The 18,818-nt window shown below is 48.8% G+C and overlaps 1 protein-coding gene and 1 long non-coding RNA gene across 3 annotated transcripts in view; both read right to left on the bottom strand.

Annotated features, from left to right (window-relative positions):
- The window catches only part of LOC132452425 (uncharacterized), a 256,155-nt gene that overhangs the window by 3,635 nt on the left and 233,702 nt on the right, over positions 1 to 18,818 (bottom strand). The window lies entirely within an intron of this gene.
- tmem100a (transmembrane protein 100a) lies at positions 14,245 to 18,481 on the bottom strand. Of its 2 annotated transcripts, none has more exons than XM_060044946.1 (2): positions 16,754 to 18,481; positions 14,245 to 15,717 (listed from the first exon to the last, which is right to left on the bottom strand). In XM_060044946.1, exon 2 carries the CDS (start codon positions 15,593 to 15,595, stop codon positions 15,125 to 15,127), a length of 471 nt encoding a protein of 156 aa, XP_059900929.1. In that variant the 5' UTR covers positions 15,596 to 15,717; positions 16,754 to 18,481; the 3' UTR covers positions 14,245 to 15,124. The 2 variants fall into 2 exon arrangements, with proteins under 2 accessions (XP_059900929.1, XP_059900920.1); XM_060044937.1 differs by having other exon boundaries at positions 16,749 to 18,477.

An 18,818-nucleotide genomic window follows, 5' to 3' on the forward strand; every position in this document is an offset into this window, starting at 1 on the left:
TTTGTTAATGTTGTTCTCTTTCCTTGTTAGACAGTATCGGCTTCCTGTGTTGTCCAGGCCATCAGAGCTAATTACCCAGCACAAGACGGGCAGTACTGTGGCAATCAGGAGACAGTAGATGCTCAAGATGAGCTGTGACTATTTTGACTCTAGCAAACGCGCACTACACATTTTATTTTTGTAAATAGTTCATATTTTTTCACGAATAAATCTTCAAATTCACGTTGGTTGTTGTGATTTTTTTGCTAAACCAAGTGCTGTTATACTAAAGTAGGCATACTGTATAAGACAAACCATTATTTCAACTTGGGAGAAAAGGTTGAGTACAAATACTTGATGCTGAGCTACTGTAATTAGCAAATGTTTTTATGCTGTACAGTAATATACAAATGATGCGTTTGAAAAAACGAGGGCAGAAGTCTAAACTAGTCAACTTATCACGGGGATATGTTTACACAAAGTTTGCTCACGCTAACACTCGCGCTAGGACCATGGGTCCTTCCCCCTCCAAACGGAAACAGTTAGGCGGTGCAGCGAGCGCAATGCACTGTGGTAGTTGGAGGACTTCTTACTTTTGAGCCAGAGAGACACTTTCTGACTTTTCTCAGGCTAGGATGAACCGATTTCAATTTTTTTTGCACATTTATAATACATATGATTATTTATTTCATTAACCTTCAAATCTCCACCGGTGAAGTATCCCTTTAAGGAATCTTAATCATAGCCTGTGTGATTCAAAGGTTTATAGCCGTTGTATATTAACCACATGACACTCCCTTACTCGCTACATTCAGAAGCTATCGGATGCGGGTCTTGACACCAGAGAGTGTTTGGCCGTAAGTGGGGCTAAACCCCTCTCCAGAGACCAGAGAGTTGGGAGCAAAACCTTCACCACGCCAAGCAACACACCTCCACCTGACAAAGAAGGCCAGCCTGGGAGAAGCAGTTTTTTAAGTCGTCCTACTGAACCTGGAACTATTTGTAAATGGCCTACAAATTAATATAAATAAATAGACAAATAATGAAATCATTATCACACTGGCCTTTGATGAAAAAATATGTCTGCCCCTCGCTTTGTGTAGGGCCGATCAACGCCCCTTAGCGGTGAAATAATAACCAAAAGGGTTAGTTTTACGTATAGGGTTAATATTTTACAGATTATTTTTGTCGTGCCTATACAATGTCATATTTTTAAAAAACCTTGTTTATGTGTGTTGGCCCTTCCAGACCCAAGTTTGTTTTAAGATGGGAAAACAGATGAGACAGACATCTCCTCTTCCTGCGCACAAGGAACTTGTGTAACAGGGTTGGAAGTAAACAACCATTCAGCATGTTGAAATAAGCGTTTAACATCCATATGTTGTACTTCTTGAGCGTACAGAGCTGTGGTGTTGACCCAGACCCCTAACCCGATTCGTTTAATACCTCAGTACTTACAACAGATCACAAAGATACATCTGGTTCACACATCCTTCTAAACCTATGCACATCTGTTCAGTGGCTGGTCTGTGTTTACACATTGCACCACACTAGCTTGTGGGCTCATTAGTCTGTTTATATCCTTGCCACCTTTTTGTGAGACCTTTTTCTGTTGAATATGTATCATAGCGTTTTCATAGCTTATAAGTCGAAGGACTTGTGTCCGTGAGAGCCAAACGCACACTCAGAAAACTCTGAGCAGCACAGAATTGGCAAATGTGTGCGTTACATCTGTGCTTTGTCAGACCGTGACCCAACACCCCCCAACACCCCCATACACCCCCATACACCCCCCTTCAGCCCCCAACACCCCCATACACCCCCCTTCAGCCCCCTACAACCCCATACACCCCCCAACACCCCCCAACACCCCCCTACACCCCCCTTCAGCCCCCTACAACCCCATACACCCCCATACACCCCCCTTCAGCCCCCTACAACCCCATACACCCCCCTTCAGCCCCCTACAACCCCATACACCCCCCTACACCCCCCAACACCCCCCTTCAGCCCCCTACAACCCCATACACCCCCCTTCAGCCCCCTACAACCCCATACACCCCCCTACACCCCCCAACACCCCCATACACCCCCCAACACCCCCCAACACCCCCCAACACCCCCATACACCCCCCTTCAGCCCCCTACAACCCCATACACCCCCCTACACCCCCCAACACCCCCATACACCCCCCAACACCCCCCTACACCCCCCTTCAGCCCCCTACAACCCCATACACCCCCCAACACCCCCATACACCCCCCTTCAGCCCCCTACAACCCCATACACCCCCCTACACCCCCCTACACCCCCCTTCAGCCCCCTACAACCCCATACACCCCCCTACACCCCCCAACACCCCCATACACCCCCCAACACCCCCCTACACCCCCCTTCAGCCCCCTACAACCCCATACACCCCCCAACACCCCCATACACCCCCCTTCAGCCCCCTACAACCCCATACACCCCCCAACACCCCCCAACACCCCCCTACACCCCCCAACACCCCCCAACACCCCCATACACCCCCCAACACCCCCCAACACCCCCCTACACCCCCCAACACCCCCCAACACCCCCCTACACCCCCCTTCAGCCCCCTACAACCCCATACACCCCCCTACACCCCCCAACACCCCCATACACCCCCCTTCAGCCCCCTACAGCCCCATACACCCCCCTTCAGCCCCCAACACCCCCCTACACCCCCCAACACCCCCCAACACCCCCCTACACCCCCCTTCAGCCCCCTACAACCCCATACACCCCCAACACCCCCCAACACCCCCCTACACCCCCCTACACCCCCCAACACCCCCATACACCCCCCTTCAGCCCCCTACACCCCCATACACCCCCCTACACCCCCCAACACCCCCATACACCCCCCTTCAGCCCCCTACAACCCCATACACCCCCCTACACCCCCCAACACCCCCATACACCCCCCTTCAGCCCCCTACACCCCCATACACCCCCCTACACCCCCCAACACCCCCCTACACCCCCCTTCAGCCCCCTACAACCCCATACACCCCCCAACACCCCCCAACACCCCCCTTCAGCCCCCTACACCCCCATACACCCCCCTACACCCCCCAACACCCCCATACACCCCCCTTCAGCCCCCTACAACCCCATACACCCCCCTACACCCCCCAACACCCCCATACACCCCCCTTCAGCCCCCTACACCCCCATACACCCCCCTACACCCCCCTACAACCCCATACACCCCCCTACACCCCCCAACACCCCCCAACACCCCCATACACCCCCCTTCAGCCCCCTACAACCCCATACACCCCCCTACACCCCCCAACACCCCCATACACCCCCCTACACCCCCCAACACCCCCCTACACCCCCCTACAGCCCCCTACAACCCCATACACCCCCCTACACCCCCCAACACCCCCATACACCCCCCTACAGCCCCCTACAACCCCATACACCCCCCTAGATCCCCCGTCAACCCCCTCTACTCCCCTGCACCCTTCTACACCCCCCTACACCCCCCAACACCCCCCTAGACTCCCCCACGCTCCCCTACACCCCCCTAAACCCCCTATACCCCCCAACACTCTCCTTTACTCCCCTTTACTCCCCTAGATCTGATAAGGCCCCTACAGAGAGGCCCTTCCTTCCTGAGTCCTCTGTTTGTTTCTGTTGGGCTGTATCCCCGGCTCTTCTGCTGGGCGTGGGAACACATGCCTACCTCCCCCCCTCCCTCCTCCTCGCACCCCCACCCTCTCCCTTGCCCCCCCCCCCCCCCCCCCACCCCCCCACCCCGGTTTCCTCTTCTCACGGCACAGCTGCGTCTGCTGGGAGAGGACAACACCCCAAGACTGGACGGGTTGCCGGGTTCAAATCCTCTGGACCCCCCCTGGACAAAGCGAGGTCACCCGACACTTCTCCGGTCCCTTGAGCAAGGCTTTTGAGCTTGTCGCCTCATGTGGATCGCCGGTTGAAATCCCTTTGGCCTCCTGGATGAACTGAGCTCAGTCCAGCCCTTGAGCAAGAGTCTTTATTGTCATGTCTAGTGAGTTGCCGGAGCAAATGCTCAGACCCTCCTGGATAGATGACACCTCGGTTCTTGGGCAAGGCACTCTTTGACCTTTCAGAACCAGCATGTTGTCTAACCCTGGTTTATAGCGCTGTTGCTGCGAAGGTACTTTGTGGGTGCATTCCTTTTTTATGTTTTTTAGTGGCTGTCATGGCGACAAAAACCAGGCATTTGATTATTCCACACAAAGACCTTCGAAGCCGAGACCCCCTACGGCTGAGACCCCCTGTGGTTTAGATCCGCAAATCCCAGCTGGATGATATCCTTGACGCCCTGTTGGGAAATATGAATACAGCTCAGGATCATCATCATCATCTACATCGTTGTTTCACAGCCAGAAACCAATACTCTCGAGTTACATGTTTGTTATACAAACGCTGGCTTCTTTCAAAACAGAGTCAAGATTCCAGCGCCATCCACTCATTTTGTTCTTGTTGGCATTCGCCCCGGTGCCGTCTGACGGCTCCGCAGGCCCAGCCTGGATTAAAGGACATGAGTGCGTGCTGCTTTAGCAAACCTCAACTGTGTGTTTAGGACGCAGAGCTAGTCGGAGCTGTGACTGGATGCCTGGTCTTTTTTGTGGTGGCTGTGACTGGATGCCTGCTCTTATGCGGTGACTGACTGGATTCCTTTTCTTTTGCAGTGGCTGCGACTGGATGCCTGGTCTTATGCAGTGACTGACTGGATTCCTTTTCTTTTGCAGTGGCTGCGACTGGATGCCTGGTCTTATGCGGTGACTGACTGGATTCCTTTTCTTTTGCAGTGGCTGCGACTGGATGCCTGGTCTTCCCTAACGGTTTACTGGCCAGCATCCCACCACCGTAGATACTATTTAATTTAATTGAACTACATGAATTAAAGAACTAGCTTGTATGTATGTCAATTACGGCAGCCATTGCCCACTTGACCATCCCTGGAAGGAGGGATCCCCCGCTTTGCGGTCCTTCAGGAGATTCTTCCTTGCTAATGAAGGGGGTTTTCTTGGGGGGGGGGGGGGCTAGAGTCAGGGGGCTGCATCTTCCCCAGAGGATGTCAGACTTCCTCGTTGGCTAGCTCTCTGTGTATTTGCTGTATGACTCTAACCCGGACATCCCCTTGTTGCTCATTCACCACAAGAGGCCTTGTAACAACAACCATATTACTCAATGAACACATTAGGCAGTCCATTGTCCACGTCCTATGAACCCCACCTTAACCCCCTGCCCCCCCCCAGGAAGAGGAAGAGATGTGTTGCAAGGGTGTTTCAGGGAAAGAGTGCTGGCTGGAGGTCTGTGGGTGTCAGGGTTCTGTTAGAGGAACCAGCATAAGGGAGGATTCCCTCTCTCTCAGTACAACTCCTGGTTTGAACCGCTCCAAGCCAGAACCCAAAATACTTGTCAAACACTCACTCAAGTAAATACCCACTCAGCATGTTTGAATTAATTTTTTTTTGTGTGTTTCTCTTTCTGTCTCCTCCGGGGATTGTCTGAGAATTGTCTCTGTTTCGTTGTAAGTTTTATGTATTTTGTTGATTTCAGCAGAGCCGTCGTGACAGACACGCCTTACACAGGCTATTGCTCCCAGCACCAGCCACACAAACACACACACACACACACACACACACACACACACACACACACACACACACACACACACACACACACACACACACACACACACACACAGACACACACACACACACACACACACACACACACACACACACACACACACACACACACACACACACACACAAACACACACTTGCACAAACACACGCACTCGCACAAACACAAACACACGCGCTCGCACAAATACACACACACACACACACACACACACACACTTGCACAAACACACGCACTCGCACAAACACACAGACACACAAGCATGCACACGCACACACACAAACTCACAAACACACACACACGCACTCACACACACATACACACACACACACACACACACACAGAGTCTAGTCTGCGGTCTGGTTTCTTATAGTCTGGTCTGGGGAGCACTGGGTGAGTTAACCACTGGTCAAACCTCTCTCAGAACTGTCTCTGAGTGTGTGTGTGTGTGTGTGTGTGTGTGTGTGTGTGTGTGTGTGTGTGTGTGTGTGTGTGTGTGTGTGTGTGTGTGTGTGTGTGTGTGTGTGTGTGTGTGTGTGTGTGTGTGTGTGTGTGTGCGAATATACGTGCACACCACACTGTTTCAATGGTTGTGTGTGGGTGTCTCAGATGGATCCTATGTCCTGACTCTGTCCTCTATCGTACTGCTGCAGTTGCATCATGGGAAATAGAGCTGGAAAAACAAAAGGGTACTCCCAGCGCTCTGCCTCAAGTGTCCTTTAGAAACAGCACTCTCTGAAATGTTCTCCAATGCTTCTGAGAACCACCTTGAACTTCTGCTGCTGTGAGGGGACACGGGTTAAAGTGGCAAAAAATCACAAAGATTTTCTAATAAATAAATGTTAGTTAAATCACTATATCTCCGAATGAGGTAACACAACGATGAGCCTTCAGCCCACTGATGAAGTCCTCTTGTTGGTAGTATTATGAGGGTTAAGAGTTAGATGATGGTGGCGACTCTCCCATCATGCAGTCAAACGGCGAGCGATACAGATAAGGAGCCTTGTCCCTCGCCCAGCAGTGGTTGTTCAGTCAGAGCAGGTATGGCTACCACAACAGACTCGCTCTTCAACACACTACCACTTGTGTACCGCAAACAGTCTTTCATCGCCATAGGTGCCGCCAAAGAGAACGATACGATATCGTTTCTAGTTATTTTTCATTCCAGCGTCCACCCACATCAAACTTTATTAATCGAGTGCTTTTCATACAAAACATCAGTACAAATTGCTTAACAAGTTTAACAACACAAAAATAACTAAATAAAAACAAACCACATCAGGGATGTGTATTGCGATACAGAGTTATATTTGGGAGGTAGACTTAAACTACGAAAATCACACATAAGTCTAATTGATGAAGGGTAGTAGGCTAACTTGTTTGCTGCTTTCTGGTGTTGAAGCCGGTTTATTGAAAGGTTCACAGATGATGATACATGGCCTGGCGCTCCGAATGCAATGTTGCATTTGATTCGGTTATTAACCATGTTGTTATTTGAGAGGAGTAAATCACATTTAATGCTTTATTGGAACGCAACACTCAATCAACTGATGTTGTTTAGTGTGAATCCTTCTGATTTACTTCCATCTCAGGGAGCCCCCCCAGCTAGAATTATGAATGACACGGTTTGTTATTGCTCTGGTCCGCCATCGCCGTGATAGATAACAGACTGGGGATGAGGGAGGGAGAGGGAGGGAGGGGGAATGGGAGGGAGAGGCAGAAGAGAAAGAGGGAGAGCCAGGAGAGAGAGAGGGGTTAATGAGAGAGAGAGAGAGAGAGAGAGAGAGAGAGAGAGAGAGAGAGAGAGAGAGAGAGAGAGAGAGAGAGAGAGAGAGAGAGAGAGAGAGAGAGAGAGAGAGAGAGAGAAGGGGAGGGGAGGGTTGGAGGGGGAGAGAGGGAGGCAAAGAGGGAGGAAGACGAGAAAAGAGGGCGAAGTGAGCGAGACGGTAAAGAGAGTAATGGAGGAAGAGGTAGAGAGACGGAGGAGAAAGGGAGAAAGAAGAATAGAGAGGGTGAGGGAAAAAAGAGTAACGGTGGAGGAGGTAGAGGGACAGAGAAGAAAGGGTGAAAGAGGAGAAGAGAGGGAGAAGGTTAATAGAGCAATGGAGGATGATGTACCCAGAGAGGGGGGAGAGGGAGAAGGAGGAGAAAATAGGGAGAATAAAAAGAGAAGGTAGAGAGCGGATCCGAGGAGGAGGTAGAGAGACATTGGAGAGAGGGGGGAGAGGGAGAGAGAGGGAGGGAGAGGTGGAGAAGAGAGGGAGAGAGGTAAAAGGGAGGGAGGGGGATGAAGAGAAGATGGTGAGGGAGACAACACAGTCAGAACAAGAGGAAAATAAACTTTGATGACGTCACCATCACTGCAACCGAACCTTTCCCAGTCTCAGGAGGGGAGGGGGGGGGGAGAGGGGAGAGGGGGGAGAGCGGATTGGAAACACATTCCCTGACCGTGTCGCCGTCTTAATCACCGTGGCGATGGCTTCTCCCTCTCTTGACGTCAGCCGCTAATACGAAGCAGCCATGCGCTCCCCCTGTGGCGTGGTTCGGTTCAACCCCACCTGGGTGTCGTTGTTCTGGGGTCAGTGGAGCGAGGGGGCGACCGCGTCAGCAGCTGGGTGGGAGAGGGCTGTGATTGGTGGAGGCAGGGAAGGCAATAGAAAACAGATGAGGTAGAGATCCTGAAACAAAGAGCAGATTACCAGATGGGGAGCGTGAGGGTGGCTGCAGGGACAGGATTCCCATTACTGTGTGTTGGACTACTATTCAACTTTGTCCAAAGTGACACACAGTAAATTCAGATACATCTTAATAACGGGCAGGTAGGAGATATATCACTGAGGGATGACTATAAGTAAGGTTCTGGACATTGGGGATCAAATCCAGTACACAGTCCCAGTAAAGTATAGTTTAAGAATTTGACATTTACAACATTTAGCAGATGCTTTTATCCAAAGCGACTTGCAACGGCCCTTACACCGCAAGGCAACAGCCCAGTCGTAAGGAGCAGTTAGGGTTAGGGGTCTCCTCTGGTACACCTCAACAGGGCCAGGGATCTGCCCGCTCTACCTCCTGAGCTAAGCCGACCCACAACCCAAGAATTCCTTCCCTCAGAAATCCGTCAGAGCACACCAGTTTCAGAGCATAGTGTTCCTGCTGAATGAGCTTATTTGGGCCAGAGTTCAGAGACATCTTTACCCTTCAGACTCCTGTCATTTACAGGATTAAAGCATTGAACTGATGGAACGGTCCATTGTGTTCTGTGGACTGATGTTTTCCATGTGTTGCGTGTTTTGTCGCTGGGTTAAGAAATTCGAATTACTTTGAGTTGGTGTCAGTGGTTTCATAGAGTTAGCACTTAAGGGGTCCTGCTGGACTTATCTTCATGAGGGATCTCACAAAAATGAATGGACAGCTGGTCTCCCCATTTTGGGACAGAACCAGAGGTCCTTAGAATCATAATTTTTAAGTTAATTTGTATACAGTGCTAAACGGGACACACTCAACTTCATTTCTGCATTGCCACCTGGTTCATTTGAGGGAAAGGAAGGTTGGAGTGAAAGTTTTCCCATTTGTAAGGGAGGGCCGCAGGTTTTCTGATTTGATGGAGGAGTAGGAGGAGGAGGAGGGAGGGGGAGGAGGAGGAGAGGAGGGAGGAGGGGGAGGGAGGGAGGAGGAGGGGGAGGTGGAGGAGAAGGGGGAGGAGGGAGGGAGGGAGGGAGGGAGGGAGGGAGGGAGTGGGAGGTGGAGGAGAAGGAGGAGGAGGGAGGGAGGGAGGGAGGGAGTGGGAGGTGGAGGAGAAGGGGGAGGAGGGAGGGAGGGAGGGAGTGGGAGGTGGAGGAGAAGGGGGAGGAGGGAGGGAGGGAGGGAGGGAGGGAGGGAGTGGGAGGTGGAGGAGAAGGAGGAGGAGGGAGGGAGGGAGGGAGGGAGGGAGTGGGAGGTGGAGGAGAAGGGGGAGGAGGGAGGGAGGGAGGAGAAGGAGATCCATGTGTCAGCTGGGTGTGAGACGTCACTCCTCCGTGAGAACGAGGGAGCTGGCCCGCAGTTAGCCTCGCTGTAGACGCTTTCGATTGTGAAACGTTTTGTGTTTCGGCAAAGTGGTTTAACATGGGACCAAGATCACTGGAATGCATGTCGAAAAACTCTTTTCCTAGAAATGTACATGTGTACATGTCATGCACTCCACAACACTTTGGATTTGTTATTGTTTCTTTACAGTATTTATTTGTTGAGCAGAGCAGAACCATTGAGCAATGGCATCCATCACCACACATATATACACACAAACACACACACACACACGTACAAACACACACACACACACACACACACACACACACACACACACACACACACACACATACACATACACACACACACACACACACACACACACACACACACACATTTTTAGCAAACTGGAAACATTTCATACAATAAGTATTTTCTATTGTCCTATAAATTAGTAGCGCATTCTTTCGTATTATAGAATGTATATTCCAGAGTTGGGTTATACATACTAAACACATGTGGTCAGAAGGGTGACAGTTGAAATAGAGAAATAGTTTGGGTTAGTTAAAGGGAATATTTCAAGCAATTTGTTTTATTTGGTTTTAATCTTTTAAAGATGGTATGAACTCTGCTTCTCATCTGTTCTGCTCATCTGTTCTGCGGCTCATACAGAGACGTTTGTGGATAGACCGACAGAATAATGCTAACCGATCTATGACGCAGGAGCTTAAGTACTTAAACCCCAAACGGTTTCACTTCACTTTTGGGGCCTTTCATCCACAGACTGAATCGACTTTGGGGAAACCCGGGTTTGATTCAGGCTCTTGAAGTAACTTTGGGTCAAAAGCGGTGCAAACCAACTTAGCTCGCTTGTGTATACTTAATTCACGTACAAATTTGATTATTGCTTACTTAACTTGAGAGAATTAATTTGAAGGGACTTATATAGGGGTAAATATGTAACTTTTTAAAAATACGATTATTTGCAATTAATGCGAGTGAATTCAGTTGAAGGGATTATACGGTTTTATTCAAACAAATCTCAAAAGTAAATACGCAAAAAAAAGTTAATCCAACATATCTATCTTCTCCCAGCAGAGATGAGGAAGAATCCGAAACCCAAACATAAGGAGACGATTGCTATCTTAAACAAACCGTTTCACAAATCAAGAAATGCAATCCCTCTTCCAAACCAAAACCAAACCCATTAAACTTTACTAGTCTCACTCATAAAGTACACTCAATAAGAAGATGCTTTTTTTGTAACAAGGTCATGCAGAAGTTTCATCTTTTAATGTACTCCAATTTGGGGAAGATTTAAGTTTCCTTGGCAGAGGGCCAGTGCTAAAGGATTTATTAAATATTGACCTCTGTAAATCTTCGCTGAACAAGAGGAGGTACTTAGCACGGTAGTGGGGTTGTGTGTGAGGCTTTGATGAATGTGTGTGTGGCGGCTGGCCAGCGTATCCAACAGCTCAGAGACGAAGGAGGGGAGAGCAGGGAAAGGCAGGGGCTGTCTCCAGCTCTGGTCTGATCCAAATGGCCTCTACTCTGTTGTTTCTCCCCTGCTGCTGTCTTCACTCTGTTGTCTCTGTTGTTTCTACTCTGCTGGTGCCTCTTCTCTGCTGTCTCTGTTGTTTATATTTGGGTGTTTCTACTTTGCTGGTGCCTCTTCTCTGCTGTCTCTGTTGTTTATATTTGGGTGTTTCTATTCTGCTGGTGTCTCTTCTCTGCTGTCTCTGTTGTTTATATTTGGGTGTTTCTATTCTGCTGGTGTCTCTTCTCTGTTGTCTCTGTTGTTTATCTTTGGGTGTTTCTACTCTGCTGGTGTCTCTTCTCTGCTGTCTCTTCTATGTTGTCTCTACCATTGTATCTTCTCAGTAGTTTCTACTCAGCTCTTTTTTTTTTACTATTATCTCTCTATTCTGTTGTCTCTTCTGCTGTTTCTACCTTGCTGTCTCTTCTTGGCAGCTGTTTCTAGTCAGTTTTCTCCACTCTGAAGCTGTCTTAATTCTGTTGTGTCTACTCTATTGTCTCTAGGTTGCTGCTATTTCTACCTTGCTGTCTCTACTTGGCTGCTGTTTCTACTCTGTTGGCTGTACTCTGCTGCTGTTTCTAATCTGTTGTCTCTTCAAACTGACTTTTTAGTCTGTTTAAACTTGTATCAATCTGCTGTCTATACTCTGCTCTTTCTGTATTCTGATACAAGCTGCCGCTCTAGTCTGTTTCAAGCTAACTCTGCTGTCTGTAGTCTCTACGTCCAATTGACTCTCCCCTCTGCTTGAATTTGTTTCAAGCTGCTTTCATCTGTATCTACTCTGCTTCCATCAGTCTCTGCTCTGCTTCAATCTGTCTCTTGTCTGATCAAATGTATCTCTCCTATGTAACAATATTTCTGCACTCTGATATTTATTTCATGGTCCAGGCTGTCTCTGGTCCAGGCTGTTTCTACTCGGCCTCAAGCTGTCTTGTGAGCTGCGTGTCTCCAGTCTTCTGCGGTGGTTTCCCTTTCGCTTCATGGTCACTGCGTCTTGGCGGTCAGTTCAAGCTCCTGACGCTCATTACTTTTAATTGTGTTTATCCTGTCTTGGCCCAGGAACAATCAGCTCCAGCTTAAAAGACCCAACCGCTCTTGTTATGACTATTGGGGCCATTACTGGAGATTTCCTCTCCGTTTAATGAATGGGGTTTGAGGGCTTGGACGAAGGTATGGACCCCTGAGCAGACCAGCCCCCAGGCCCCCGGGGGCCCAAACATGACACATTAGGGGTCACACCTAAAACCTAACCCGCCCAATTGATGTTTTCCACCACTAAACCACCAAGTGTTCTTCAGCTTTTGTTAGAAGTTGGTTAATGTTTAAAGACAGCGGTTAGAGGGTGGGGTCACTACTTACCATGTACTATGTAGTACTATGTTACTACTGCAATACTATCAATGCACAGACATTTTTATCTTACTTTCAGGAAGTTAGATGAATGTAAAACCCAAAGGAGACACGACACCAGCACCCTAATACAGCTAGAGTTCAGTGCGTTGAACAGCAGAAGAGGAAACACTACCAACCTACTATTTATCAATATAGTAGTTGCGTATCACTGTTGTATTGGTAAAACAAAAGAATGGTGCATCTCATAGCTATCGATACTTGAATGTATATTTTACCTAAAGATAGGCTAGGTGATTTGGTGATACCAGCCAGAGTAAGATACCTCCCTCCAAAGCCACACCCCCAAAACACATGACTAGCTCGCTAGCTTTAGCAGAAGGACTGCGCCTAGCCTTGTGGAAGACGAGGGTCTTGTGACTAGGAAGCTGGGTAGGTAAGCAGACAGACAGGTAAGACATCCAATCATTGCATTCGGGAGGAAGACAATGATTGTATGGGCTTCTTTTGTAAAGATAACATTCCTTTATTTTTTTATTGTCAGAGCATTTGATTTATTGATTGCTTTTAGGATGTAAAGAGAATTTCAACAAATATGACTGATTTGATAAATTGCCTAGCCTATCTATAACTATATTTGCCTTCTCATCTCATCTGAGAATGAGTGGTCAGCTCTGAACACACCCCCACCTCCACCCCCAATGTCTTGGCACAGAGAGGACCAGGAAAAGTGTGTTGTAGGTGCATCTCTGACGCAAGCTAACGTGTAGTTGTAGTGTCTGGTGTCACAGAGACGCATAGCAACGCAAATGCTGTCTATTTATACACTTCCACATCCATGCTATTTTGAACCTCACCGAACAGGAGGGCCCGCCACTTCCTCCCAGCGGCCGCGACCTATGGACTCACACGTCGGGTTTTCTCAGAATTCAACTGACACCCCTGACATTTCTCTGGATTCCGACTGAATTATCACGGAATTCCATTTTAATTCTCACGGAATTCCAACTGACGTTTCTCTGGATTCCAACTGAATTATCACAGAATTCTGGTTAAATTCTCACTGAGTGCCAACTGTCTTTTCTCTGGATACGACTGAATTATCACGGAATTCCATTTAAATTCTCACAGAATTCCAACCGAACACATTGAAGCTGCTTATTGACTGTGTGACCATCCGACAAATACTTTGTAAAGCTTAGGGCAACAATGACAGTGTGCTGATGTATACATCGGCCACAACTACTTGTGATTCATTCCATTATGTTATCTACCTTGGTGTTATTACAACATGATGACGCATTGACAACATATTATGGGAAAGACACATTTAGGAAAGAAATCTTGTGGTTGCTCACTGACGGTGTTTTTGTTGGTTTTATTGGTTTGTTTGACCCCTGACCCCGCATCTGGTATCGGTCTGCTGAAACAGGACGATGCAAATAGACGGATACCTTGTGTGACGGCATGTTGTGCAATGATTTACTCTACTTCAAATGATCGAATTTCTCTGTTGATTATCATTATGACTACGACCTGAAATCTGGAAAAGAGATGGTTGAACTTCACGGCAGAAGAGGTAACGAGGTTCAGATTCGGCTCTAGAATGAACCCAGTCCCTCGGAACGTAATGACAGCTTCCTGCGCTCTTAGAACAGACCCGACTCAGCCTAATGAAATAATTAAAAATGAATGAATGTCTAATGAACGCTTTATTTAACCTTTTGAACGTCTATTAACAATTCATGCCTCCGCCGCTCAGAGGCGAGCCATGCACAATATTCTGCGGTGCAGAATGATCACAGTACACGTTGATATGCTGCGTACACCGACAGGAGGTACAGACAATACACCAGATGCCGGCACGCTTTGTCATTACAAAGAATAGTTTGGATAGTAGCTTGGATAATTTTGAGTAAAGTGCTTAGATAATGAATATACACATTCAAGGCTGTTTGACGCATTTGCCTTCTCTCCTTACATGTCGTTCATACGGGCCTCATCAATCCCCCTTCACAAAGGAACCTTTCAATGTCTCTTAACACTGGTTAATAACTAAATGCTAATATAAGTACCATCCCAGGGCATAAGGCTGTGTTAACAATGTCTTCCCTTCCAGAGCTCCAGCAGGATTAGGAAACGTCCAACTGGACACATGCTAGATGATTCACCCTCCTGGATTTCTTCCTTTTTTCCTTCTCTTCCCTCCCCCCCTTCTTTCCCCAGTGAAGCCAACAGATGTATCACTGGAGGAATGGCTGACTTCCTCTCCGTGGCACTACACAGGGATAATTCATCTTCATCGAGGTCTGGCTGGGGCTGAATGGGTTCCCCGCCCTGCGGGCCAGATGTATTGTGTCTGTTTGACAAATGAAAGGGCCTTGCGTTCTGCGTACAACACTTCCCCATCGTTCCGCCTAGCTCTCCTCTGAGCCGCTCAAAGTCTGGCCTGGAGGCTGGGGTCTTAAAGGCTCCCCTCCCTGGGCCTTAGCAGTCCGCCCTTCTGTAAATACGTTACTCAAAAACAATTTGAGTCAAACTCAGTTCTGTCTCGTTTCCTCTCCCCCAGGCGATCACCTCTGCTGGCCGGGGGGCAGCCTCTCGCCGAAGATGCTCTTGCGGGGGGCCACCAGGGTGGTCTGGCTCTCCCGCCGCCGCTCCTTCCGGCGGCCCAGCCTGACCCTCCAGCAGGCGACGCTGGCGGCCAGCAGCAGCAGGCCGGCGGACAGCAGCACCAGACCGAAGTAGGAGATGGTGGAGCCGTGGGAGTTGAAGCTGTAGGCCACGGCGGTGACCACCACGCCGGCGATCAGCACCACCACGCCGAACGGCACGGTGCAGCGGTAGCACGACAGCTCCGCCCCACCCGTGGCCGCCGTCAGCTGGTGCTCGTTGACCAATGGGATGCTGACGTGGGCGGGGGCGGGAGCCGGGGCGCAGAGATCCTCCTCCTCGTTGTTGTTGTTGGGTTTGTCCGCCGGCGGGACGCGCTCGGGGGACGGCGGTACCGTCATCGCGGCGCTCTTGGCGGTCGCTTCGGGCATCGCGGCGAGATCTCGTGGCGTGAAACGGGTTCCTTAAGAAGGGTTACTTGATGCGCCTCCTGTTGACCGGGACTTTAAATCCGCTCTTCTTCTACCGACGTTCCCGTCGTCTCAGCAGGAAGCTGCGAGGAGACAAAGACGAACGGGGTTAGCGTGAAAGTAAAGGGGACATAAAATCGCACACATGGTGTTGCTCAACGGACCGAATGTTTCCAGCAGGGGTAGGGAGCGAGGGGACCCTTCACTGATTGCACATTTTCGCAACACTCGTTTTTAAGACAAACAGCACTCAGCGTCTTGGACGCCACGAAGCCTCTTTGCTCAACCCCAGCCCCTCGTCTCAGAGTGGGCTCCGAGCCCAACCAGACATTCCCTGGAGAGCTGGGCCACGCCACGTTACCAGGGCGCTCCTGGGAAGGGAACCCGCGTCACACTGATCAACAGTCTCATAAACAGATCAGGAGTGGATCCGTTTATGAAGACTGTGGATCACAAATAACTTGTTAGTGTAGAACGATGCTTGATGAGGCGTTTAAGCCTGTGTGGGATTCAAAAGCCCTCAGTAATGAAGGAATTACTCCTACCTAGGCTAATTTCTTGAAAACATGTATGCACAAATGCCTTGCTATGGTCTTCTTTTCTGTAGGTGAACCGAAAACTAAATAGTATTGCAAACCTATTCACACATCAAGTAGGCTGTATCAAACTACTAATTAACATTGAACAAATTATGGTTTAGTCATGCTTAGTACTTCATGCCTAGGCTTATGTCTATCACACTTTGTTACATTCTCATGTTTGAGCAAATGGCAAATTAGAATAAACATAGATCGATCAGACTGACCAAACACAGGGTTGGGTTTTCCAAACTCTGGGTAAATATTCCATATATTTTGGAATATTTTAGAAGGGTACTGGCCAATTATTACAAACAATAGCCTATGCTCATGTAACTTTAATTTAACGTGGCACCTTTTTGGGTCCCAACGACTCGTTTGGTTTCTAATCATCTTGTCATGTTTCACGACAAACTAGGCTACAAGCTTTCTTAACCCAGCACCGCAGAGTGTGCAACCAGTTGCACTGAACAAAGTTATCAATTATTTCTTTTCTAAACGACGAAAGAAAAACAGTTAATTGATGGTTTAAATACCTTACAGGAGGGATCCATTTCGCACGCTTTCAAACAGAACGTCCTCGGCTAATCCACCTGAAGAGTTTTCTCCGAGAGCAGCGCAGTGCGGACCATCGGTCCGGTCCTCCGGTCTATCCGGTCCTCCGGTCGCGTCGGGCTCCTTTCTGCTCTGGCTCGGCTCTCCGGTCGCCGTGTCGGGACCCCGACGGTTAATCACTCCGGTGTCTCCGGTCGCGTGACGGGACCCCTGCTGTTTATCAGTCGGGTGTCTCCGGTCGCCGTGACGGGACCCCTGCTGTTAATCAGTTGGGTGTTTCTGCTGTCTCCGTTCTGCCTCTTTGATCTTAATTGAACCGCTCTGCTCGTGGACCAGGGACCGGGTAGCTGGCTGCTGCTCTCCAACTCTTTCGCTCGGTTTTATTCGAGCCCTCCTTAACCCCTTAGTGCGGAGCTCGTTTATTTACGCGCGCGTTTACGTGTACGCGCGCGCGTACACGTACACCTACACACACACACACACACACACACACACACACACACACACACACACACACACACACACACACACACACACACACACACACACACACAGACACACAGACACACAGACACACACACTGCGTTTCTCTCTCTCTCTCTCTCTCTCTCTCTCTCTCTCTCTCTCTCTCTCTCTCTCTCTCTCTCTCTCTCTCTCTCTCTCTCTCTCTCTCGGTCTATTGGTCACTGGATTCGCCCTCAATGATGCTGTCGCTTTAGCCTAAAAACGATCACGATTTTCTGGCGAACCCAGACCCTCATCGATGACGTCCATTGATCGTGTGGGACGAGATATAATCTCGCCTCCCTTCTCTTTGGGTTTCACAGTCATTCCGGTTCACCATGCAGTCAGGGGTGCAGAGAAAAGTGTGTAAAAACCCTAGTCTTATTTGATTGGCCTATCCTAGCAAAACATAGGCTACACTTATATTAGAGCTAAAATGTACATCCTAGCTCTACATTAACCACAAAGTTAAAGTACACACGGAACACATCGACCACTTCATGGCCTGTTGTATGCTTTTTTTCTTCAATTCCCCTCTTCACTCACGTGCACGCACACTAGGAATCCAACGCACGGTCCTCATGCACCGCGACACGCAAGTGTTCTACGTTTGTACAGAAGTTGTAAATGCCACATATTTTACATCAGGACAATCACAACCAAAACCTACCAATAAAACAGGAAAATACTTCAACTTAAACTTTTAAAATACTTAAACAACTTTAATGAACCACCCAGGTGTGTGGGCGGCCATGTCTTATTTTAGGAGTGGGTCTAAAGCCATGGATCTAGGCTACTTCTGGCTCTTTAATAAATGGATTTCGTTATTATGTGCCATATTGCTCACTTCCTATTTACTTTTATCGACCATATTGAATTATCTTGTTGACTTTTAATAGATTTTGTTGTTTGTCAAATGTACTGTAGCCTACTACTGCCTGTTGGTACCTAAATTTCCCCAAGGGGATGAATAAAGTATACTTAAACTTCAACTTAAACTATGTCAACATTGACCAGAGGCACTTGGGCCCCGGGGGATTTGTAGCTTTAAAGTCCCCACACCGATGTGCAAATAGCCCGGGCGTTTTTGGGGGGAGACTCACCTATCTGCTGTGACATAATGCAAACGAGAAGACTCCTCTGCTAAGTATATCCCAGGAATGGCTCTCTGACGCACTTGGGTGCGTGTGCAAGTCGCGCGCCCCGTCTCCGGTCTCCGCCACTAGGAGGTCACGTGACCAACGGTCACAGCAGGAGGCCTCCTCCTCACGGGCTCGAGAGGTCCGGGATCCAAGGGTCCGAACCAAGGGGGTGTATTCGGGTTTATTTTGGTGGGTAAACAATGAAGCCCCCCCGCCCCCCCTAACTTAACTAATATAGGTCTTCATGTTTTTCCGAAATAAAGTCACAATATAGGAAAGCAGGAGGGGGACATAGGGCCAATAAACGAGATAAAACGACAGATACAATTGTAAAGTAAAATAAAATAGAATAAATACCACAAATAAATACAACTATGAAGTTCGAACACATCAAAATGATTATTA

This window comes from Gadus macrocephalus, chromosome 2 (genome assembly GCF_031168955.1).
Source record: "Gadus macrocephalus chromosome 2, ASM3116895v1".
Classification (NCBI taxonomy): Eukaryota; Metazoa; Chordata; class Actinopteri; order Gadiformes; family Gadidae; genus Gadus; species Gadus macrocephalus.

Bases quoted from the DNA above. Each gene is read 5' to 3' on its own strand.
- tmem100a (XM_060044946.1), bottom strand. From the start codon at position 15,595: ATGCCCGAAGCGACCGCCAAGAGCGCCGCGATGACGGTACCGCCGTCC.